At 36.7% G+C, this 25,436-nt stretch overlaps 1 protein-coding gene across 1 annotated transcript; it reads right to left on the bottom strand.

Annotated features, from left to right (window-relative positions):
- Positions 1–4,264: 4,264 nt before the first annotated feature.
- On the bottom strand, positions 4,265–18,827 carry ythdf2 (YTH N(6)-methyladenosine RNA binding protein 2). The gene is made up of 6 exons (XM_048191909.1): positions 18,605–18,827; positions 18,416–18,440; positions 16,698–16,777; positions 13,381–15,003; positions 8,636–8,698; positions 4,265–5,590 (listed from the first exon to the last, which is right to left on the bottom strand). The coding sequence occupies exons 1-6, from the start codon at positions 18,629–18,631 to the stop codon at positions 5,567–5,569; spliced, it is 1,842 nt and encodes a 613-aa protein (XP_048047866.1). The 5' UTR covers positions 18,632–18,827; the 3' UTR covers positions 4,265–5,566.
- Positions 18,828–25,436: the final 6,609 nt, after the last annotated feature.

The following is a 25,436-nucleotide window of genomic DNA, read 5'->3' as shown; positions in this document are numbered from 1 at the left end:
ACAATTCTGTCATTTCTGAAAGCTTTGTCCAAATCTGTGACGCAGTGAATTTAGAGTAAGCTCAAGGGCCTGTTGCAAAGAAAACACTTAGTACGGTATTTTTAGGGTTTGTCGCTGCCTGCTACTTAGCCTAAACAGTAGAAGAGCACAAACACCACCAACACATAAGGCCCACCATAAAGCTTCTGCCATTCAAATCATGTCCCTTCAAACTGACAGTAATAAATCACCTATCTGCTCTTGGCACGTGGCGCAGATGTTTCAAGGGGTCAAAGTTTACGTATTTATTTATGACTAATGATGAATTTTACTCACAAAAGAAAGGCAAACAGGGTCTGGGATGAGGCTCTGCCCCTCAGGCTAGATTTCTGTCGGAAGAACAGACAACTGTGAAGACAATAAAAGCAAATATTAATCACTCTGACAGTCATTCAGACTGCACGCGACGTTGCTGGTGTTGCATTTTACGCTTTTATACATTTACACGGAATATATTTTTGTTCGTACAACTTACAAACCTTGGAGACGCATTTGTTTTTTTCCACACTTCACATTTGTCCTCTTGACGACTTCAGATAAAGAACAATTGCGCGATCACGACCAAAAGACGCTTTTGCAAATCTGTAGGCCTATATCATTTTTGTTTCTTTTTTTTTTTTAGAATCATATAAATATTTTAAAATTGCAGTTATGAACCTAGATTGGGAGGAACGTTAACTTGCACTTTAATCATGTTGAGGTTATGTGTCACAGTCTTGAATTCCAATAACGACCACAACAACGAATAAGTAAAATAAATTAAAAGTAAAATAACTTTGTTTTGGATCAAAGAATAATTTAGACTAATTATGAATTAAAATGTTTCAACTAAATGTTACATTTTATAGCCTATGTCTAATATTCGGTCTCTGCACAAAGATATCATCAAAGATATCAGCTAATGTAATTTTTAAGAATTTTTTATTATTATTATTATTTATATATTTTTTATTTAGGCCTAGTCTTTCAAAATACTCTACAGGGGGGAAAACACAGATACGTAAGATGTCTACTAATCTTAACGTCGTTTTGAAAAATTAAGAGCAAATTAATTAATGAATATTTTGAATAAATTAATTTGGATAATTTCTTTGCCATATAAATAAATATGAAAATGACCTATGCTTATAAACTAATTGATCATTCTAGAAAAACACATTATTAAACGTGCAAGGCTTTGCATATATATAGTCTAATAAATTATTCTAAATTCAGATTGTTGTTCATTTTTAAATTATAATCGTGCTATTTATCTGTTTTATTTTTAACTTGCGTTAAAATACATTTTATGGAATTGAAAGGACATTTAAATGGCCCCTTTCATATTTTCTTTCGACCTCCATATATACATATTCGTTTGAAATAAATATGTCCCTCAGTGTAGTACAGAAATGATTTTATTATGTAAATTGCATCTTTTGCAGACATGGCCAGGCGTTACTAATGGCAAAAATACACGCGCGCGCTCTTGATAATGCGCTGAACGCATGCGGCTGCTCGACTGTCAACACACTGATAAACGCAGCGCGCGCTCCTCGCCCCTCACCCCGCACACAATCCGGACGGCAACGGCAGCGGGATAAAAAGCGATAATACTGTCTGGTATACAAGAAGAACCCAAATCGGAAATTCACAACATCTATTGCTCTTAAAACCGAGACTGATTGAGTTCAGGCCTGCATCTCTTTGTTATTCAGGTGCAGCCTGTTATCAGCGGCTACACGGATATGATCTAAAAGCATGAAAATCGCTGCAGACTTTGCTGTGGCCTGCACTGTTATAGCGATTGAGCCAAAAGTGTGCAAGATAAACCTATATATTAGCCTTTTCATCCACAAGTTAAATAGTTTATTAAGAATTTTCCCAAGAAATATATTTGAGGTTGTGATTTTCTTCAAAATCTAAGGCAGTTTTTATTACAGAAATGTAAATAATAATGTAAACATGTATCTGATTTGCTATGAAGCTAAGCAGAATTTATTTTCATGGAACATAAGACACAGGGACAGACTAGACTGCATCTGTCTTAAACACACACCGCATCAACGGTCTCGGAGACACGTGCCGCCCCCCTCCCCACCTTTATGTTGTCTGGGGATCCCAAGAGGTTTTGGTGTCCCTGGGGAAAGAGAGGCCGAGGTCAGAGAAGGGCCCCTCAGGCGGCATGATATAGACAGACGGGAGGTTGAGCCATGTGCTGCATCTTATTCCCCCCTCATACGTAAAACACCCCCAATATCATCCATGCACTCACACACACGTTTATTTCACTATATTAGTGAGGACATTGCATGGACTTCCACTGATTTTAGCTATATTATTTGAATTGCCTAACCCAACCACTTCCTCTAAACCCACCCATCACAGAATCATGTTCAAACACATTTATAAGCCTTTTTAACTAGTGATGACCAGTAAAAGTGTTATCATAACATTTGGCCTTCACACACACGCACACACAAAGCACCCACATAGACAGGCTAATATTTTAATGCACTAAAGACTCAAAGACACACTATACCCAATCTGATTCAGATGCACATAAGGCTTCTTGTAAACACTTAAGGAGGCAGAGCTCTACTGTGCTGTCATCAATTAAAAGGTTTAATTGATTGATGGCTGTGACCACACTGACACTGCGGCCTTTGACAAATTACCCAAGCTCAAAACCGTTGGGATAGTTCAATTTTAAATGGTCTCATATTCAGTGTGAAATGTCTCTGGTAATTTTGCCCCATGAAACAGAGTGAAATGTTTGGTGATGTTGTGCACAATGAAATACAATACAAACAAGGGTCACAAAACTTCCAAAACATAGCCTATATTTGATACTTTTGTTAGCGTGTAGGCCAATGTGTTATTTTGTTCAACTAGAAATAAATGCTTAATACAACAAACATTTTGCATCTTTCTTTACATGCATCTTCTGTAATATTAAATGTGTCTGTTCTGAGAATGTGAATTCATTCAGAACTGGGGATTTTTTAAAGGGACAGTTCACCCAAAAATGAAAATTCTGGCATTATTTTCTAAACCCTAATGTCGTTTTCTTTCTTCTGTTGAATACACAAAAAATATGTTTTGAAGAATGAAACAGTTTTGGTTACCACTGACTTATCACTGTATGGACAAAACGCTGAAAAGTTTCTCAAATTATGTTCCAGAGAGAGAGAGAGAGAGAGGGAAAAAAAAAGGAAGAGTCAGGTTTGAAAAATGAGGGTGAGAAAATGACATTTTTAATTTTTGAATGAACTATGCTTTTTAAAAGTTAGTGACCTAGGTTAATTTGGATAGTAACCTAGATATATTGTTCAAATACGTAGATAGATTAATGGAATAAAATAAATACAATATTTGAAACATCAAATGAACAATCAGCGTCAAAAGTGCGATCTTTTTTCAGTCAAACGGCTCGTTCTCACCAGTTTAGGGAGGAGCATGAAAAATGAAGTTTTAACGCCCCCTGTTGGACAAGCATGTTCAATTCTACATGGTGCCGCCATTTTAGGATTAACCCGTCTGCCTGACCAACAATATAGACGCAGTCCACTGATTTTAGCATACTGGCATGAAACTTAAAAGTACTCTATTTTCAGAAAAAAATGGTTATCCAAGATTTGAGTGATTTTCTAAAAACACAGCTTTGTTTACACACTCGAAACATCCACGTTCAGGTTGGATGTGGAAACGGCGCCATCGAAAGGACGATTAAGAAAGTGCTTCTAGCTAGCAAACATGTAAAGCAATATCGCTTATAAAGCCATACAATCACTCATTATATAAAGAAAATAAGTGCAAAAAAACTACATTGTTTAAAATAATGGAAAAAAGCTGGTCAATCCACAGAGAACCAAAAAAACACATTTCAGCCCTTGTGAGAAATCTCATCTCCAGAGCTTTTTAATGTCAAAGAAAGCATTTCCTTCGTTGATACCTGACTCAACCACTGAGCTTTAAGGGGGTTATTGGTGATTTCATTTAAATATAAAGTGAATAAATATGTTCACCATACTTTACCCAACTATTGATTCATTATTAAGGTGGCAAATACTCAACGTTTGACATTGCTTCCTGACAAGAAACGCATATTTTGTTTGTAACAAACGACATTTAAGCAGATGGCCATGGATACAGGTAAAACAATCCTTCAGTGTGCCAATAAGAAAAGGTATCATTACACAATTTGGATCATATCCACTTCTTTAGACAGCAAACACACTTTAAGTTTTGTGCAGCATCTTTATTCTGACACTGCTAAATGCCAGCAGTTTTGCAGGAGTCGTTTAATGCACTGACATGAACAAAGTAGAAGAAGGGGGTGAAGTGCGCAGGCAGCTAGTGTAGGACAGGAGTGTGGGTGCTGGGTGGAGGGCGGACCAGGCTGTTTGGGACATAGGTTAGTGCATGACGTAGTATTTAGTCAAACAAGGGGAAAATGCAACACACAAGTTCTGCAGAGTATACCACATTTATTTTTAATGAACTGATTATGAGAAAGAGAGGGTGCAAGGCCCACCTCAATGCAGACTTAAGAAACGGAAGAGAAAGACTAGAAAAAAAAAAGAAAAAAAAAAAGATGGGAGGAGAGCAGCCCATAGCAACAATTTCTTTAACTTGCAGAAGAAAAAGGAGTAAATGGAAAAATAAGCTGACAACTCTCAAACACGGCCCCCTTTTGTACACTATAAAACTGATCCAATGAGCAAAAGCCTTAACTCAACAAAATTGGCTTGTCCATTTACTGTCCCCTGCCAAACACCCTCTATTACCAACACAATAAAAAAAACAAAACCAAAAAGGAACAGAAAAACTCAGGACATTCCTGAACATTCGTTAGATTTTTTTTTTTTTAAATTACAATTTTCCATTTTATTATCTTGGTAAACTTTTTTTCTTCCTCAGAAGGTAATGAGACTTGTACTGACTAGTGGCCAATTAACAAACAAACAATGGAACATCCACTGAGAAGGCGACGATCATTGCACATCCTGACTGGATGGTTTCAGCTCCAATAAAGAGGAGGAGTTAGAGAAATGAGGGGAGGGGGAAACCTGCTTAAACAGGATCCGGGCACACTAGAACTCAATGTTTGTTTAAAAGAAAAAGAAAAAACCTCAAGATTGTAAGAGAGACGCAAAGCCATGTGCTTGGACTGTAAAAACAGATGTTTTTCTTAAACAAAACAAAAAACAAAAAACAAACAAAAAAAAACAACAACAAAAAGAACAGGCGAAAGGAAGAGGCAGCAGAACAAAAATGGGACCAAAAAAAGTGGGAAGTACTGGGTTCACTATTAGAATCCTATAGAATTAAGTTGTAGTCCTATGAATAATCGTGTCATTTTCTTTTACTACAAGTTCGAAGTAAGTCTTTTAGGTCAACAGAAATCAGTCTTCATTTAGTTTCTTTTTTTCCTCTTTTTGAATCCTTGGTTAAATCTTCCCCAAAATAATTTCTGAAAATATCTGGTTGTAAGATTGGGGAGAGAAAATAGGGCCTGTCAGTCTTTTGCCCAAAGCGGTGTCTGTTACTTCACACGTCCTTGACGATCCTGGAAAAAAGAATAAAAACAAAAGACAGCTGTAAACAATGGATGCTGAGGTGTCAATCTGACAGCAAATTTTAAATTTAGGGCTTATAGGGCTGGGTATTGACACAAATATCATGATTCAATTCCATTGAAAAATTGATTAATTGGGGCCTATAAGGTACAGTACACTGCAAATTTCCAATGCTGTAAACTATACAGGGAATACCAATTAGTACATTGTTAAAATGTTTAAATGTTAACTGATTTGTAGGCTATCAGTTAACATCAGTTAACATTTGTAGGCTAATTACATTTATTACACAAGGAAGTTAAAATAAATTTAATACATTTAAATGACAATTATATTTCTAATCATTTAAAAAAAAAAAAAAATGGTGGTTGACAAAAACATGATTTATTCAAATAATACTGAAGAACAGGTTAAGTAAAATGCAATAGTGCATACATTTAGCAAAAATGCTCCTTCTTGAGTTCATTTTTCTAGTGGACTAACAAGTTTATATACAGACGTGGACAAAATTGTTGGTACCCTTGATAAATATAATCAAAGATGACTAAAAATAAATCTGCATTGTTTATTCTTTTGATCTTTAATTCATAAAATCTAACCTTTCATTGAAGGAAAAGAATTGAAAGTGGGGGGAAACTCACATTATGAAATAAATGTTTTTCTCCAAAACATATTGGCCACAATTATTTGGCACCCCTAGAATTTGAGTAAAATATCTCTGAAGTATATTCCCATTCATATTTACATTTTTTTGGCACACCAGGGTGATCATGAACATGAAATTGTCCAGCCATGACTTCCTGTTCCACAGGAATATAAACATGAGGAAACAAAGGCCAAATTCACTTATTCATTCATCACAATGAGTAAAACCAAAGAATATAGTTCTGATGTGCAGCAAAAGATTGTTGAGCTTCACAAAATAGAAAGTGGCTGTAAGAAAATAGCTAAAGCATTGAAAATTACCATTTCCACCATCAGGGCAGTAATTGAGAAGTTCTAATCAACTAAAGATGTTACAAATCTGCCTGAAAGAGGACATGTGTCTAAATCGTCCTAATGTGAAGTGAGGAGGAAAGTTTGAGTGGCCAAAGACTCTCCAATGATCACAGCTAGAGAACTGCAGAGATAAGTTGAGTATCGAGTCTCAGAAAGCCTTTTAAAAAACCAAAACAAAAAACAAAAAAAACCCAAAAAACAAACAGCACCTACATCCCCACAAGTTGTTCGGGAGGGTTTCAAGGAAACTCCTCTGCTCTCATCCAGAAACAATCTCCAGCATATTCAGTTGTCAGACAAGACTGGAACTGGGACTGGTCCGGTCAAAAAAAAAAAAAAAACCTGACCGCTTCTGCTAGAAATCCAATAATGGGCCGTGGTTGGATCTTCCATCAGGATAATGATCCAAAACCAACACAAAAATGTGTCACTGAGCACAAAATGAAGCTTCTGCCATGGCCATCCAGGTCTCCTGACCTGAACCCTAAAGAAAATGAGTGGAGTGAACTGAAGAGAAGCAGCACCAACATGGAGTTGGGAAGCTGTAGAGATTCAGCATGAAGGAATGGTCTCTGATCTCTTGTCAGGTGTTCTCCAAACTCATCAAGCATTACAGGTGAAGACTCAGAGCTGTTTTCTTGGCAAAAGGAGGCTACAAAAAGTATTGAATAAAAGGGTGCCAATAATTGTGGCCAATGTTTTGGTGAAAAACATTTCATAATGTGATTTCATAATGTTTTGTCCGCATCTGTACATTGAATAGTTTTTCTGATGTAAATGCAACATTGTGTCATTGTTTACAAGCTGCTTTACTGACGCCTTTTCACGGTTGAATCACTGATTGAGCGATTACATGAAACAGATTTTAGCAAGTAGTACTGATTCTTTAAACAAACCTTTTGATGTTCATTCATGTTTATTTCAGGCAATAATTAGTAGTAAAGTGGAAGAGATGACCAATTCATGCGTTTTATATTTCGTAATTGACAATTTGAAAGCTGAGACCGTTTCATAACAGAAGTAACGAAGCACAAAACTCGTAGCGATTGTTTGATGGGAGGTATGCTACAAAGCTTTGTACATTCATCAACTGAAAACTGCATAGACTAAAAGATTGATTCTTGGAATTTAAGAATCGATATCCGTTTTTCAATATAAGAATCAATTGAAATCAATATATCAATTTGTAACCAAGCCCTACTATCTTATTAGAAAAATAACGTTAAAAAGTATAAAAGAGAGATCAGATTAAATTATACATTTTACTTACAAAAATTATGCTTAGTGTTTTTTTATATATATATATATATATATATATATATATATATATATATATATATATATATATATATATATATATATATATATATATATATATATATATATAAAAAAAATGTAAACACTTTTATATTAACTTTTTATTTAATATATTTTAAAATGTAATTCCTGTGATGGCAAAGCTGAAATTTTCAGCAGCCTTAACTCATGTCTTCCATGTCACATGATTCTTCAGAAATCATTCTAATATGCTGATTTGGTGCTCAAGAAATATTCCTAATTATCAAGTTGTGCTACTTAATACCGTTTAAAGAAACGGCATTTTTTGTAGTATTCTTTGAATAAAACGTTCAAAAGAACAGCATTTATCTAAAACAGAACTCTTTCTGTTTTATAAATGTCTTTATGTAATAATACTTTTCAGCAAAGAGGTTTTACAGTAAAGTCTGACCCTAAACTTAAATGGCCAACACTGCTTAGAGAACAGGTAATCTAATAAAAAAATAAAAAATAAAAAAATAAATAAAGAAATGACAATTAATGCCATTAAACCATTTAACAATGTTATCAGAACATATTTTACTAATGCGTCTAGTGACAAGCCCAAAAGGACATGTTAAAATACAAACATGTCTAATGGCAGGGCCTGCTGCCAAAATATATGAAATCTATTATTTACAAGCTTACAAACTAATTTACAAGCATGCTGACAGATAGAGGACATTATGAATGATGAGCGAATCTGCAAGATGCATCACCTGCATTCTGTAGTGGCTCCGACTGGAGTTACTGGAGTACGGGTCACTTCCCTGAACCTCCACCTGCCCAAGAGACAAAGAGTTGAGTCAAATCCTTTTGGAATGCCAAACGTCATTCAAATGCAAATTACGAAGAACAACAACATTTGTATACTAGGCTTAATATTAACAATATGATGATGATGATGATCATTCCTTATACATCAACCCTTGTGGACCAAAGAATTTGAATGTCCAGTTGTTCATCACTGGACAAGAATTTACAAAATAAATAAACCTCTTGAATGAATGATTCAAAGACATTTTTTTTAACAGTCACTAGTCAACATCTAGTGACGTAACAATATAATTGATGCAATCGTTATTTGAAGCGTCATGTAACTTTCAAAATAGAGCTGAACGATTAATCGTTTAATAAAAAAAAAAAAAAAAAAAAAAAAAAATTGCGATCTTGATTCAGACACCAACGTGATCTCATTTATAAGTGACATGTCTATTAAATTCACCCATGTCTATTAAACCTTTGACAAAAGCACACAGGAACATTCAAATCTGCATTGGTGCTGCTGCTGAGCCAGAGAAAGCAGTTGTATAGATATGAAACGGCATCACAAACAGTTTTTTCCAACCACACTTCAACACTGATGTCTACAATAGTGGTCAAAATAGAACAAGTCACCTTTTGACAGTAACTTGATGCTTCAAATAACGATTGCACAGATTAATCGATTACATCGTTACGCAACAAGGTGGCGACAAGTGCCTTAAATGTATGTCAATGAATCATTCAAGAGATGCTCAAACACTGATTCATCCATTACTGAAACAAGTATTGATAAGCAAGTCATTGAATCATTTATTCAAACAGATTAGTCAAATTACACTTTTTTAATTAGACAGCAGCAATTAACATTTTGTCAGAACCTCTAGTAAAATTACATGCTATTTTGTTTAATTGTCTGCTGAATATCTCACAATATATCTAGAACCGTGCAGCTCTATTTTAAAAGGTGATTTACTTTATTCTGACAGCTTCCGTAGTCATCAGCGTTTATAACCGAAATATAAACTTTTCCCAGTACTTTTGTGATGAATATTGGTAACAGAAATAACACAGTGTGGTTGAAAAGACAGACCATTTCATATCTATACACGACAACTGCTTTCTTTGGGTCAAAAGCAGCGCCAACACAGATTTGAATGTTACGCTTGTTAATAGACAGGCAAATCGCTGCCATTTAGGAATACGATTGAGTGGGTGTTTGAATAGAGATCTTTTAATGATTAATTGTGCAGCTGTACTGGAGAGTGATGAGTGAATTGGGACAAACTATGAAGCGGCCCTCTTTTAAGCCCAAAGCATACTTCTGTTTTTAAAGTATACAATTCACAGAACAATTTCACTTGAAGGCATTATCTTTAAAAACGTATTATTTCAGTAAGCAATACTTCACAATAAAGCAAATGCATCTAATTCAAACAGAATAATTGCCCTGCTCCTAAGATTCAATGAGCTAAACTGGTGATATCAGTCCACCAATACAAAAAGAACTGTAATAAGAACTCCATTCTAGAGCTGTACAGCCATAATTCATGTCATTCATATAACCACAAAAAGATAAATTAAAAATTACCCTATATTACTGCAAAAGCAGTGTGGCAGAAAAAGCATTAGTGTAAACTCTATATGATCGGTGGATTATCTGGGCTGGGCTTTCATTTGTTTCAACATAATTATGTGCTGTCAGGTAACTATAAATGCTGGTGTTAGTTTATTGTGGTGACCAAGTCAAAATATACGATATATTTTAAAATATACTAAAATATACATTTCCTCTCCCCCAAAAAACAAAAACAAAACAAATTATTCAAGAAAATGTAGAATAAAAGTGATCACAATCATATATTACATTAGTCTTCATGTGCCATTTTAAACATTCACACATTGTTTTGATTGTTGCTAAAAATAAATAAAACTGTAGTATGGAGAACCGAAATAAAAAAAAAGCAGCATCAAAATGCTTGTCAAGTAACTTGATGTTCTCATGCAGTGATGCACAGTAACTGCAAGAGGTGTGCTACCTGTGGTTGGGAGTTTAACCAAAAATGTGTTATCTGACATACTAACATTCTGGTTAAACAACAGGGGTTATAGGGAACTGGTAGATGTCATACTATTAAGAAACTCAGCTGAGAGTGAAATTGATAAAAAAAAAAAAAAAAAAAAAAGGGCCCAATTTTTATGAACTCCTTTTAACTCCACAGAGTTAAAAGGGATAGTTCAACCCAAAATAAAGGTACTCATTTCAAACCTGTACGACCATCTTCTGCAAAACAGAATCTCTCAACTATTTTTGTCCATACAATGACTGAACCTCAACCTTTGACTGCATGAAAACGGTGTTCAGCAGAAATTAACCCAAGGTTTGGAATGACAGTGATGCACCGATCATGATTTTTCACTGCCGATTTTTTTTTTTTTTTTTTTTTTTTAACATTTTTACACAAGTAAATTGGCCGATTTCTCTCATTAAGCAAATTTCTTTGTTGTTTATTTGCTCTATAACAGACAAACGGACCTTAAACAAAACATTTGAAATTAGAGGAAACCACTAAATTTGATCATAATCCAAACATAAATACTACACACATGTAACATGAGCAACTGTTTTTGATTAAATTTGATGGTATAATTTCAACATTAAGCGAAAACTGAATGGTCTGACTTTAGACTTGTGAAATTATGCTACATAAGACATACCTGCACAAAACAAAAACAGATGGACTGAACGAAAATGCAAAATCACTCTTGAACAGTAGGTGGCTATACACAAAGCATCGCTGCGCTTAACTTATACGGAAGTACGAAGAAAAGAAAATGCACCTGAAACATTTCTAAAGACAAGTCAGTTCCCTTTAGAGATACATTCACCTCCAATTCAATATTTTCTTCCAATATTTAACGTATCGCAAACAGTGAGACATGACAGTATTTGCTCGGCTGGCACATCTGTGCTCTCTTTGGAATACATCTTCGCTGTGTCCAGTCTCTGGTCATTGTTAATGTCCTGTTTACAGACTTTGTGATTTTCCATGCAAATTTCTTTTCTTTTCTTTTTTTTAAATTACTGCAATGCAGTTTGTGCGCAATAGAGAATAGAGATTGGCCAAAAAAAAAAAAAAAAAAATTATGGCCAGTTGACCACTGCATCTTTAGAATAACTTGAGTAAATTACATTTCATTTTCAGATGAACTACCCCTTTTACCCCTCAAAACAATTGTTTTATTCATACTTATAATCTAGCTCTTTGTGGTTTAGCCATTTGCGCAAACCACAAATCTGCATTTCCATTACCTGCAGCAACAATATGCAACAGGTTGAATTTTCAAAACATTAAGTGTTTTCCTTAAGTAAATGGGTATGTGACAGAGGAAACTAGGGCTGCATGATATATCGAAATAAGGCAAATGTACATATAGTGATTTGCATATCACAAAGGCTTGTGATATCGGAATGATTTTAATAGGCTACTTCAAGAAGTTGCAAAGTCAAAGTTTAAGGTTGACGCATATAGCAGAGAATACACTGGGCACATGACATGTGGTTGCTTAATGTTAAAGAGTTAAGCGCAATAAGCTGAGGGAAACAACTCATTGCGGGACTCGCACTGTCTGACACACTCGAAGCATGCACACAGAAAGCCGTCTCTCAGATACACACAGTTTTCTCAAAATGCCTGTTTTGGCGAGTATTCATGAAAAAAGTCATTTATGTCTTAAGTGAACGTAAACAGTTGGGAAAGAAATCAGATGCATTAATAAGACTCGCGCATTGACAGCGGCCTAATACTGTATACCTGCTGCTGTGTCAAACAAAAGAAAATCAACAAAAAATTACTCACTGCCTTGACTGAATAACTTTTGTAACTTTAATATGAATCAAAGTATATTTCATTCATGGGAATTTTATTGAATTTTATTTTTACATTTGATTATTCAGTTTCTGTATCGTTTCTTAATTGAATGCTACTCTTAAATAGATGTAGGCCTGCCTGAAAAACTTAAAGCACTGTTTATTTCATCTATTGTATTTGTCCTATCTTCAGTCTCATTTTTAATAAAGATGAATTAAAATAACTAATCATCCTCCCCTAGTTTCAGGTGTTTTTATTTATCTGTGTGTTCTTGATGGTAATGTATAGTTGTATCAACCTGAAAAATTAACAAGATGAGCAAAGAGGTGTTGGCATTTTAAATATTAATGTTAAAATGACATTGTCAGATTTGTGGAATTACTTTTTATGTACTAACGTTAAAACACAGCCGAGTTGCTATTTTGATGCTTGTGATGTTTTTTTTTCCCCCCCTGAAAGAATGTGAAACATATTGGTTATATCATTGTCAGATTTAAAATAATTAAATATAATTTAAATAGATTTTACACACTTGAAGCATTAATAGCATTGCATATCAACTATTGCATTTTTTTTTTTTTTTTTAAGTTATTGCATATCGCATTTCTTCAGTATCATGCAGCCCTAGAGGAAACAATCTTAATCTGCTTCGGATAAAATAACTCCATTTCTAAGAGCATAAAATGTATGATTTCAGATGCAAAATATCAAAAGGACAAGATTGACATTTAACATTTTGAAAATCGACATCAGCAGAAGGACTTTGTGAAGAACTGGATTAAAGATAATCAGCTTTATATTCCTGATGGAGCAAGGCCATGGCAGGTTACCTTTTTCACACTTTCCTCCTCTTCCTGACGTTTCTCGTAGTGTGAGAAGTCGTCAAAAATGGAGGTGGTGTGCTTGTAACTTGCGATGATCTTCAACACCTGACGCGCCTTGTCCAGTGGAACCTCCTGAGTGTCACGGGAGTTGGTCACCGGCTTATTCTCGTTATTTTCCAGACGAATGTGCCTCAGTTGACTGTTGGGAACGTCCTTCACAAAGATCCAACGCACATCAAAACGTCCCTTCCACTTGTCCTGCGACCACACGCCTGCACAAGTGTTGTAGTCCACGGGCGATCGCATCTCAGCCACGCCACAGAAGTGCCCGCTGCCATTCACGCTGAAGAGCAGATAGAGGGGCCCTTTGTTGGCCAGCGAACGGTACGCAGCGTCCAGGCGCTTATTGCCATGTTCTGTGCTGCACCAGATATTGTACTTAATGGAGCGATGGATGTCGTCCTCAGAGTAGCTCTTGATGATGAAGACGCGACCGTGTTTAGGGTTCCAGTCAAAGTCCTTGGGATTGTAGTTGTTCACCATGCGCAGTTTCTCCAGAACTGGGTGGGGCTCTGCTGGCACAGCAACCCCACCTATTCCTGAATTGGGAGGGGATTGGCCAGGTCCGCCCGCTGCATCCCCAAAGCCGTTGGCACGGTTACGCGGAGGCACCCAGCGGGTTGGCTGGGAGGATTGGGGAGCAGCAGGGCCCTGGGATAATGGAGGTGGGACAGCACCCGGCTGGCCACCTGGAGGAAGAGGGTGCTGACCGAGTTGACCAGTAGGAGGCCCTAGCTGTCCGTTGCTGAGGGGCAGCTGCGGAACCCCGCCGGCAGTAGCACCCGGTTGAGGAGACGATTGATTGGGCGGCTGACCGTTAGTTGGCAGGCAAGTCTGCTGAGGGGCTGCTGGTTTAGGCATAGTCCCCTTGTTGTCCCAAGTGCCAATATCCATATTATGTTTGATCGGAGGAGGCGGCAGATTTGTCCCGCCAAGTCCCCCCTTGGTTTTCAGCTTAGGCTGTGGTTTGGCTGGTTTGCTGGCAATGTCCGCCCAAGATGCAGTTTTTGCAGGAGCCATGGAGGCAGGAGGCATAGTGGGAGCTGCAGACACCTGACTCAGTGGCCCACCAGGAAGTCCAGAACCAACAACTTTGGGTGCCATGTCCCCAGCTCCAATCTTAAGCCCCGCCATGCTCTGATCCAAGCTATTCATTCCCACGGCCTTGTTGAGCGGCTCGTTTGCTGCAAAGGGAGACTGTCCATCAATCATTGCGCCTCCTAGCGTGCTAGGAGCATAGGCGTAACTGCTGCTGTAACCTGAGCTCTGTGTGGACTGTCCCTGAGAGCTGCTGTTCCCCCAGGCAGGGAAGTCAATCCCACTGGGGAAGAAGTTGAAGCCATGCTGTCCCAGGAAAGGGTTGCTCCCCAGTGCCCCAGACTGGCCGAACATGGCATCTGGGAGAAAGTGGTGCTCCCCATTGCTAAGCTGTCCATAAGAGGCCAGGTAAGGCATCGGGGGGTCACCGCCTGTAGACCATGCTGCTTCATTCAGCGAATAGGTGAAGCCTATCGAGGGGCTGTAGTAACTGGGCATGTAGGAGTCGGACATGGCCGTATAGGCATTGCTCTGCAAAAACAAGAACAACATATGAGCTTCACGTTGATCACTGTCGGCTGCACAGGTTGAAAATTCAAACAAGTATGATACAAAAGCAGTGAAAGCAAAAGGAACCATTTTCTACCATTTTAATTATCTATACTGTCCAATAAAATCATTTAGTCATCCAAACATTCTGCACTTTCCCTTAACATTACTGCCATTTTGAAAGAAAATAAATCAAATAAATTAAGGAAGTGAGGCTAACAAGGGCTTAAAACATTAAGAATGTATGCTGCTTGTACAGTTGTATGGCCAGTAGTTCAAATAACTTGCCAAAATTTCACTGGCCACCACAGTTAGTTTAAAATGGCTCACAATTTACAAATGAATTTACACCCAATTACAGTTGTCTAAACTTTTTTCAGTAGTTTCACATACACTTTTGTTCAATTTTGGGGTCAGTTAGAAAAAATTAACATTTTAGCAAAGATGCATTGAATGGATCACAAGTTACAGTAAAGACACTTGTGTTACAAAACACAAATAAATGCTGTTCTTTTCCACAAAATAAGCAGCACAACTGTTTTCAACATTAATAAAGATATGTTTGAGCACCAAATCAGGATAATTCAGAAGTATCATGTGACACTTACGACTGGAGTAATGACGTTGATATGTTATCTTTGCCATTGCAAAAATAAAATAACATTTTAAAATAAATAAAAATAGTTATTTTAAATTGTAATTTCACAATATTACTGTTCTTTTACATCAAATGCAGACTTTGCAAGCACAAGAAACTAAATTTTCACTTTTTTTTTTTTTTTTCAATTCCCACGTCCCCAAACCGATGAACAGTAGTGTATATGCAACTGATTCAACAAATACTATCATGTAATTCTTGCAATATCAACAAAAAAGTGCACAAGTTTAGCTTTGCTATAAAAATGCATGTGCATGATCCCCCCCCCCCCCAAAAAAAAACCCCACCTCGGGTCAACAGGCCATCTTTATTGTTGAGCCCTGCAACATCTATACTAAAACATATCTTCAGAAATGTTGAGCTTTGAGAAGACCATTTAGGAACGGTCAAGGACTGGGACACCCCTCCAGGCACACAGCCTGCTCATATTTTCAACACCAGCAATCAGCTTTGTGAAAGCAACAGTGGCACAGATTCCCTACAAAGGATCCCAGCATTCCTTTGACAGAGTGAATACTAGACCCTTTATTCATTTGTCCCATTTTTCTGACAAGACATCCACTGCCAGAAAACCCACTATTTCATCATATATTAGTGCAAGGATTGATAAATTGCGGAATTTTTCATTTGAATGAAATTCTATTACAGAATGTCTGGACCAGAACAAATGTAATTTGATAATTATTTCATTCCATAATCACCTTTATCACTTCCTGGTAAACAACTGTGCTGCATTTTGCACAATTTCCTATGACTCATCAATGTGCACTAAAATTGTGCAACTAAACATCTGCCTATGTAAATAATATGATGGATGACATTACTAATCCCACACACCTCTTTAACCAACTCTCATACAGTCTTTGGCCATAGTGACATCCCAATAAGAAAACAAAGCTCAGAGACCAGGATGCAATTACGAGCCATAAGGAATCCTCAAGAGAATAGGCAGCAAAAACAATTGCCCTGCTCTTTGTCTCTATGGGTTCCTTTTGTTTAGCTCTGAAACAAGACCTACCTGTCTGGGCTGAGCGTTCAGGTAAGGCTCGAACTCATCATCGTTCAAAGTATCCTTTTGGGTAACTGCTCCGTTTTGCACTGGAAAGCAAACGATACAGAAAGTTAGAGAGTATCCACAATCTTTCTTTTTTACATCAGCCTAACGAAAAGGATGTAATAAGGTTAAGCCAAAGCAGGAAATTTTATCTGGGAACTTTTAAACTTGTGTGTGCTTCAAAACTCATGGTACGTTCAAGTCCTCCTGGGAAGTTGGGGATTTATTATTACAAAATCAGGTGCGTTCAAATCACTTTGGTTGGAATGAGATGACAAAGTACTTTTTCCACACAAAAAACAAGGCTTTCTAACTCTACAAAATTATGAATAATGTACATCAGGTGTGGTTTTGCATTTTTATGTTTCTATTCAATTTCTGAAAGGTCTGTAAACTGAATTGTGTTTTTTTTTTTATATATATATATATATATATATATATATATATATATATATATATATACACACACACACACAATTATAATTGTACAATACTTTTGTATTTTGTACAGGCAACTTTGTTAGTTTAATTGTATAAAAATAAAAAAAAAATAAAAAGCATACATTTCAATAGATTTACCATCAGCTACAGATGCTACAGCCATTGTCTATAATGGTTTCTCACTGACGGCCCTCAACTCATTATTCCCACTCATAATTATGACTGTGTTGTGCCGTTCATGAATAAAAGTTGAAAGCACGTGATCTTTCTGACATGGACTTGAACGCACCATCAGATCAATGCACCTGCTGCTGAACTCAACATGTGGATTCATCACAGACTGTGAAACTCAAAAGAAACAGCTAGAATAAAACAAAGTATCACATCTTAAAAGAGATCAAATGCTGGCGTTCAGTCATCACAACCAAATTTATATATGAACATCAGAAACCAGCCTGCAATCTGATCTTCATACTAGTCTGTAAAACAGTGTAATCTTAGTTATCATTTAAGTCTTGCTGAAAGTGTACTGCATTTAACTTTGTCTAGTACATTCAACTTAACACAATATACAGTAATTATTTTATTAAGATTATACTGGCTATGTTTTAGCATTTCCCCATTTTTGTCACTATGTAACGTTAGCTGGCAGCGTCTAGAAAAACATCCTACTTTTAAACTGAAAATGAGACTAAAATTAACGACTAAAAGCTCTCACATCATATCCACGTGGTCATGTGCTCTGATTCAACTTATAACTGGATTGTGAAAGGTTGATACACTTCGTGTGGTGCTGAAAATCCCCTTAACAGGTTCCTCCCGGTTTAAACCCCGGCCTCTTGGCCACTGATAGGGACACTGATCTAAGTGTATGTGGGATATTTACACCACTACATTTGAAGTAAACACTTAAAACAGTGTTCAAGCAGTGTGTGTGGGTTTTCAGGGGCTTGAGTGTGTGTCACGCGTTCAGCTGTACTCGGCCTCACTATTCGCCTGTGCTAGGCGGCTAACTAGTGTGGGCTCCAAACACAAGCTCTTCTCAGTTCCGTGAGACTAAAACCGACCGGATTCTCTACTATAAGACCTACGTCTATTCTAACCTCACGTGGGATTGTTTTAAGCAGGTTTAACAGCTTGATTTAATAGCGGAATTGATATGAGCACACGGCCTGCTAACAGCAACACCAACACGAGACTCTTATTACAGCGCAAAAACGGCATGCCAGCACTTCACCTACCTTTGTTTGCTTGGCCTTTCGGTCTCTGGATTGGGTCCAGGTGATTCATGAAGGAGTGAGTTTTGAGAGGAAAGAGGGAGAATAAATGAAGGTTTATATGAAGCTCAGGCCTGAACTCGCGCTGCGAGAGAGAAAAAAACCCGCCTCGACGCCACTTCTGCTCAATGTTCACAAAGTGCCTCTGTTTACCTGCTCCAGAAGGCTGCTGGCTGACATATCTCTCTCCCCGGAGCCTGTGTGTTATACTGCGCGTTTGTTTGCGGGTTAAAGTCAACGGGAAATGTGTGTGTTTTAAGAGTCTTTGCGCCCGTCTCTCTCGCTCTCTCTCTCTCTCGCTCGCTCTCTCTCAGTACAGCTGCAGATCAGACACACAATGGCGGGCTGCAGTTCCTCCACACTTCAACATGGCCGAGCGGCCGCCGCACATTTATCCACTGCAACAGCGCCGCTGCACGGCTTGGAGGAGGAGGTTGTGATGGGGAAATCTTCACTGGACATACAAACATTTAAATACACTCAAACCAAGAATTATTCAGACATTTTTGATATGTTTGATATATTTTTACTAGTGGGTGCAGGACATTATAGTTCATTTATGTAAGTGAGGATAGCAAAATAAAGTAAACTGTGACATATTATACCCAGCAATTCTTCATACAGTGGACTACTAGTAAAATTGATAAGAATTTGGAACCAAAAATTATCCAGACACTTTGACCCTGACCATGTTTTGCTTAAGTGTTATCTGACATAATTAAGATTTTTTTTTCTTTAAAGTATTTATATATAGTATTTTTATACTATAGTGAATAAACTGTATTAATGAATGAAATGTTCAAGGTGTCTGAATACATTTTGGTTTGACTGTATGTGCTTTAGGTTGTTGTGCCCGTTCCTCACAACAGTGCTATGCGTAAAAGGACTTATTCCTGTTACCGAGTATGATGTGATATGTGTTGAGATAGGCCTGTTTGAAATTTTAATTTTAAATTGTAGACAATGTAGAAAAACAGTGTAAATTCTGTAGTAAAATATAGAAAATACTTGTTTATACTATATTACTGAATTAACTACAATCATTTTTAACAGTTAACTTATTGACTACAAATGTATTTAGGCTATACAATTTATAGGCCCAATTAGGTAGGCTATTAAGATAAGAACACATTTCAGCTGTCCATCCTAACAAATTAATATTAGCCTATTTTCATTTAATCTTATCTTCATTCCATCTTAGTCCAAGATAAGTCCTGTACGCAACGACTTATCATGAACTAAGATGAAATGAACATATTGGTTTGTTTGTCTCAGTTCATCCTGAAAATATTCATCCTGAAATTACAGAACTTGAAATGTTATCACAAACATTTTAAAAGATATCAAAATTAAGTTTAAGGCCCGTTTCACAGACAGGGCTTAACCTAAACCAGGATTAGGCCTTAGTTCAATTAGGATATTTAAGTAGCTTTTATAAATTTAGGAAAATAAAGGAAAGTCACAATAATAATATCTGTACTGTCACCTGTATGCCACTAGATGTCCCCATTATTATGCAGCACATTAATTCGACTCAGTATATTGGCCAATACAAAGCCAGTTCAATGCAGACGTGGACCAAACGTAGGCGACTACAGTAGGCCTATGCTTTTGTTTTCTTTTTAAGAGCGACAAACTTAATTACCATTTTGAGCGAAAATACATTGTTTTTTAGTGTTAACATGGAAGGTATATGCTAGTAGCCTTCTACATTTGATGGGTTGAGTGTGAGAAGAGTTCTTATGCGAGTGGCAAGCAACATTTGTGTGATCTCCCAAGTAATACAATGGATTTAAATAACACACCTGCCATTGTCCTTATACAAAGTCAGAAATTTTACAATAGCTCCCTAATCTTTCTTTCTTTCAAAAACTGTATACTTGCAAAAGCAGTAGGTAAAATAAATAGTGCAATCAATGTAGTCTTAAAATTAAGGTTCTTTATTAGCATCTATATTTCTATGAAGAAGCGTAAATATTTATGGAACCTTTCCATTGCGTAGAAGATTCTTTATAGAAGAAAAGGGTTCTGATGATTATTAAAATGTTTTTCACACTAAGAAAAAATGGTTCTTTTAACAACTGTTCACTGAAAGGTTCTTTGGGAAACCCAAAAAATGGAGGAGTGTTGTGGAAATTTTAATTTTTCATATGCTTTTTACCTGTATTCTTGTGAAATATGATGCTTATGGAACATGGTATGATGTTGGCTTAAGTGGTAATGTTTAACATAGTGTTAACATAGATGTTAGAAATAGAAAGAGCAAGATATGGTATGGGGACATGCAAGATGTATGTTAAAAACATGTCTGTGCTAACAATGTGTGGAAAGTTACAGCCACTAAGAGATGTTCCTATATGGTAAAAGGACAGAGGCTTCGGCCTTGGAGGTTAGAGATATAAAAGTGAGGGGAAGCTTTCGTTCTTTGTCTTACACTCTGCAGCTACTTGTGTTTCTGTATGACCTGTCTGACCTTTCTTGCAAGAAATAAAAGCTTTAAAGACAATTGGACGTGTTTATCTCTTATGCAGTAGAGTCAGAGTTGATATTTTGCCACAACAGGAGCAATCAGGAGCACACACCGAATAACAACAGCATAACAAAAATGGTGGATTTCATGAAATCATATAACAAGCTACAGTTATTAGCCTGTTAATTTCTTTCGGTTGATGTCTCACTATCTATGGAAATCACCCCCCCCCACCACCACCACCCAGACCCACACCCACACCCACACCCACACCCACACCCACCCACACACACACACACACACAAATTAACCTGTTAAAACCTGCAAAGAGGGACATGAATGACATGAACGACCTATTAAGATGGTGTCTTGACCATTTACTGAATGTGTATTGATCCAGTTTGTGAGCCTCAGACTGTCAAAACAACTCATTAGTAACTCTATCTCACCTTGTAATTTATTAAGAGATGTGAGACCTTTCAAGCTTCGGCCTTGGCCTGTTATGTCCAGTGTCAGATCTTCTAAGATTAATCTGATGGAAAAAGAGCTTGTGGTCTAGTGAATTCCTAACAGAGTAAGTAATTAGCTCTCTGGTTTTAATATAGCATTTGATGTGTATACTTTGAATTTTGTGGTTGGATGTGTTGGTCCAAAATTAGTTATACTTGAACCCTTTTTTAACATTTATTTTCAGAAGAGTAGAAAAGGGGAAATGTCTGTGTTGGATTTTATGTTTTGTTTTGGAACAATATCTTTCTATAAATCTCTCACATTTTCTATAGTTTGCTATAGAAACGAATGTGTCACACTCTCAGTATGTAAAGAGAGAGAGAGAAAAAAGGAAGTTGTTAGTTTCACAACAACACACATGCATGTGTGTCACATTTGCGATTCCTGGCACAATGCTCTAATTTTTATTCAAAGTCATCAATGTTACGGACATTTGAGAATCATTGGGATATTCACAGGGTCTTGCTTTTTAAAATAAAGAAATTACTTTTTGTAATAAAGAAAACCCTGTTTTCCCACATTTACTTCATTTCAAAGACAAGATTACAAATTCTGTCATTTGTCCAAGACATAAAATATCCAACATTTGTCACATGGCTGTGATGTCATAACAGCTATGCCTATCATTGATGCACATGACAGGTCGATGACAGGTGAATTTTATATTTAAAATGGATGGCACTGATCTGAGTAGAGTGTCCCGCACTGACATTGCACAGGGGTGACGTTAGTGTCCTCTATGTTCCAGGGTCCTGTGAGAAATAAGAGATGGAAAATGATTGGATAAAGTATTTGGTTTGAGTTGTGGGGCTGGCAGGGCAATGACCTTGATATCATAGAGACACGTTTTATTTGACAGAAAAATAGTCAAGAATTACAGACATTTGTGACACAAGCCATTGGCATATTCTTACATAATTTTACATAGATTTGAAGTCTGGATGAAAGTGTTTTTTTTTTTTCTTTCTCTTAGACTTTCTCTGATTGGCTAGCTGTTGTAACTGAGGGCAGATCTTCTAGTTATTGGCCAATAAAAATAGCTGTGAACTCTATGATGTCATCACTGTATAAATCACTCTAAATTTGAAATGAGGTGGCACAGCATGAAACAAATAATTCCCATAATTCAAAACAGTACAGCAGCACATTCATACGCAATTCTCTAAACAGACTAAATAACAACATTCTTTATGCTGAACTGATCCAAGCTCATGTGAAATAAAAGAAGATTTTTTAAAAACAAAACTCAAAGTGTTCACTAGGGAATGTCGTCCCTGCTAGCAAGCAAAAACACCACAATGAAGCATTGGGGAACCCTGAAACATTTGGTAGAACTGCCCTTTAACGCTGAGTTCCAGTGTGATCGTCTTATAGCGTGCAAAATGAACTCATCTGCGTTCCTGGCATTCTGAGGCACCAACACCATCTGACTGCAGCGGAGTAAATTATCGCTGTTGGAGCATGTGACACAGCAGCTTTGTAACCGCATCTTCTCTTCAGTCAGTTCAGTTTCTCTCTCGCGCTCGCTCTTTCTTTCTTTCTTTCTGTGGGGGCAGTAGTGCCCTCCTGTGCTTGTGGGACAGGAATGTTCAACAGCAGGGTGACAATCTCCTGCTAGCCCTTTACAAACACACACATGCACACACACACCGAGGATGACATCAGCTGCTTGTCTACATCGCTGGGACACTCCAGGCTGCCAAAGGGGGAATGTAGCACCCGTCAGTTACTTCAGCCATGCTGCTTGTTCACGTACTATCCATACTGAGTGGGTTAGCTTTTAATAAACAGGCCCAAGGAGAAAGTGTTTGATGGAGATAAAAGCTACTGAGAGGGGAGGATAGTCTATTTTTTGGGCACAATTAAGCATTTACATTAAAGTAATTAAATGAAGTTAACAGTGTTTTTTTTTTGTGGAAAAGCAAGGAATGACCTTGTTACAAAGAGTCATACTAAACCCCATATTCATAATTGCAATAATTTATAATTATGATAAGATGCACCAATTAAAAATTGAACATAAGTGGACATGCAGAGATGATTTTGTTCAGTCTGAAACCAGATTTAAGGTTAAGATAATCTCACAAGACAATTAAGCATCTTCAGTCCCTCCTCTTAATACAGTTAAGAATTTTGGAGCTAAAGTTAAACAGACATTCTAGAGATTTGATTATAGTGCAGAATCAGACCGCTTGTGGCTTTTGTTGTGGTAACAGACAGCACACACTTGTCTCTCTCTCTCTCTCTGTGTGTGTGCTTATGCAGCAACTGTATGCCACACAAGGAGATAGCTGAAAAAGACAAACAACACTATAACCTCCAGCCCTGACCCCCTTGGTGATGAGCCATATCAGGCCCTAAATTCGGGCTGTTGTTTCAGGGCCCTCACAAGATCTGACTCCCTATATAAATGCTTGAGTGTGCAAGTGGTATGGGGAGGGTTTTGTATGTATTTTTAGGAATTAAATTCAGGCATAGGCGGACCGTAAGGCTGGGGAAGGCTTAGCCTTCCCCTGGTCACAGACTCGAGACTAGCGTGAAATTTTCTTGCTCAAACCACTGCCTGCTGCTGCTTCTGATTGCTTTTAGAGAGAAAAGCTGCCCATACAATAACTGCTAGTCTAGGATATGTTTTTGATGTCATAAAAGCTTTGGCGAAACAGATTTGGCAAACAATCCAGTACATATCTGTGTTTGCTCTCTGGAGAGCTACAAAGGTTTCTATTTACAAAGTGTTTTTGCAGCTTTGAACAATCACAAACATATCTGTTGACTTCTTGATGGACAATGGCCAATCAGAAGTGTTTAAGTTAGAATCCACTCACCGCACAAAACCAGTGCTGAATTCTGCACACTCACAAATCCTATCATTATTACAAAGTACAGACATTACATATATAAGACATTCATTGTACAGTCAGCTTCATCGATTATAACAGATCTTTGTGAGATCGCGATGAACTAAGATGAGTAACATTTTTTTAGGTAATATAAAGAGTGCGCTCTTTGTGTGCTTTCTAGGCGATATATATATATATATATATATATATATATATATATATATATATATATATATATATATATAGTCTATATTCAGAATCTGAATAAAACTTTTTTGTCATGCTTGCCCTGTGACCACATACACACTGCAATGTTTCGGGAGTACCATCTGCATATAAGTGCAGGCTAAAATCTTTTATTATATAATAAACATTAACTGAAATAAAACATTTTAAAATATAGACATTATTAAAAAACTAATAAAATGACAAAACACAACAAAATTATCAAAACTTTAAAATTAAAATTAAAACTAAAATAAAATAAAATAAAAACGATTTCAACATATTAATAAAAAAGTATGATAGTATCTCAGTGATAATAAACGCTGGTGGTTGTCAGTGCAAATGATAAGTTATACATAGAATTAATGTCTATTTTTTTTTTTACTTTAAAGTTTTCAAGATTTTAAAGTTAAAATGTATCTGAATTTATGAGGTAAAGAGTATTTAAATGATATAGGCCTATACTCAGAGTCATGTCCTGTTTTGTTTGAGTTTACAACACCGCTTTCAACTAAAAATGTAATGTTTTTCATTTGTTTTAGCTGTTCATTTACATGACAACAGCGTTTTGGGGGGCCTGAAAATGTAAACTTTTGACAGGTCAATGACAGGTTAATTTTATATTTTCAAATTTCAAGTTTTTGTAAACGATATCATTGTTGTCTCCATGTAAACTACAAAAACGCGAATTTGTGAAAATAGTGAGGTCATGAGTATGCGTATTACACAGTGGTGGACAGTAACGAAGTAAAATAGCCTACTTTGTTACTGTAGCCTACTTATAGGCTACATACTTTACTTGAGTATTTTTATTTTGAGAAACATTTAGGCCTACTTTTACTTCACTAAGCATAGGCCTAATATAGTACTTTTTACTCCACTACATTTAATAAAAAAATTCTATTCTAATTTCTAATTTTCTATTCAATGAACCTGTTAA

Source organism: Megalobrama amblycephala, linkage group LG5 (assembly GCF_018812025.1).
Source record: "Megalobrama amblycephala isolate DHTTF-2021 linkage group LG5, ASM1881202v1, whole genome shotgun sequence".
NCBI lineage: Eukaryota > Metazoa > Chordata > Actinopteri > Cypriniformes > Xenocyprididae > Megalobrama > Megalobrama amblycephala.
Note: the sequence above shows the minus strand (reverse complement) of the source record. Positions and strands in the feature narration are given on the sequence as shown.

Coding starts and splice junctions, on each gene's coding strand:
- ythdf2 (XM_048191909.1), bottom strand. CDS start 18,631: ATGTCAGCCAGCAGCCTTCTGGAGCAG. Junction 15,004..16,697: donor TGAACGCTCAGCCCAGACAG/GTAGGTCTTGTT, acceptor TTGTTTTTGCAG/AGCAATGCCTATACGGCCAT. Junction 8,699..13,380: donor AGGAGGAAAGTGTGAAAAAG/GTAACCTGCCAT, acceptor TCTCTTGGGCAG/GTGGAGGTTCAGGGAAGTGA.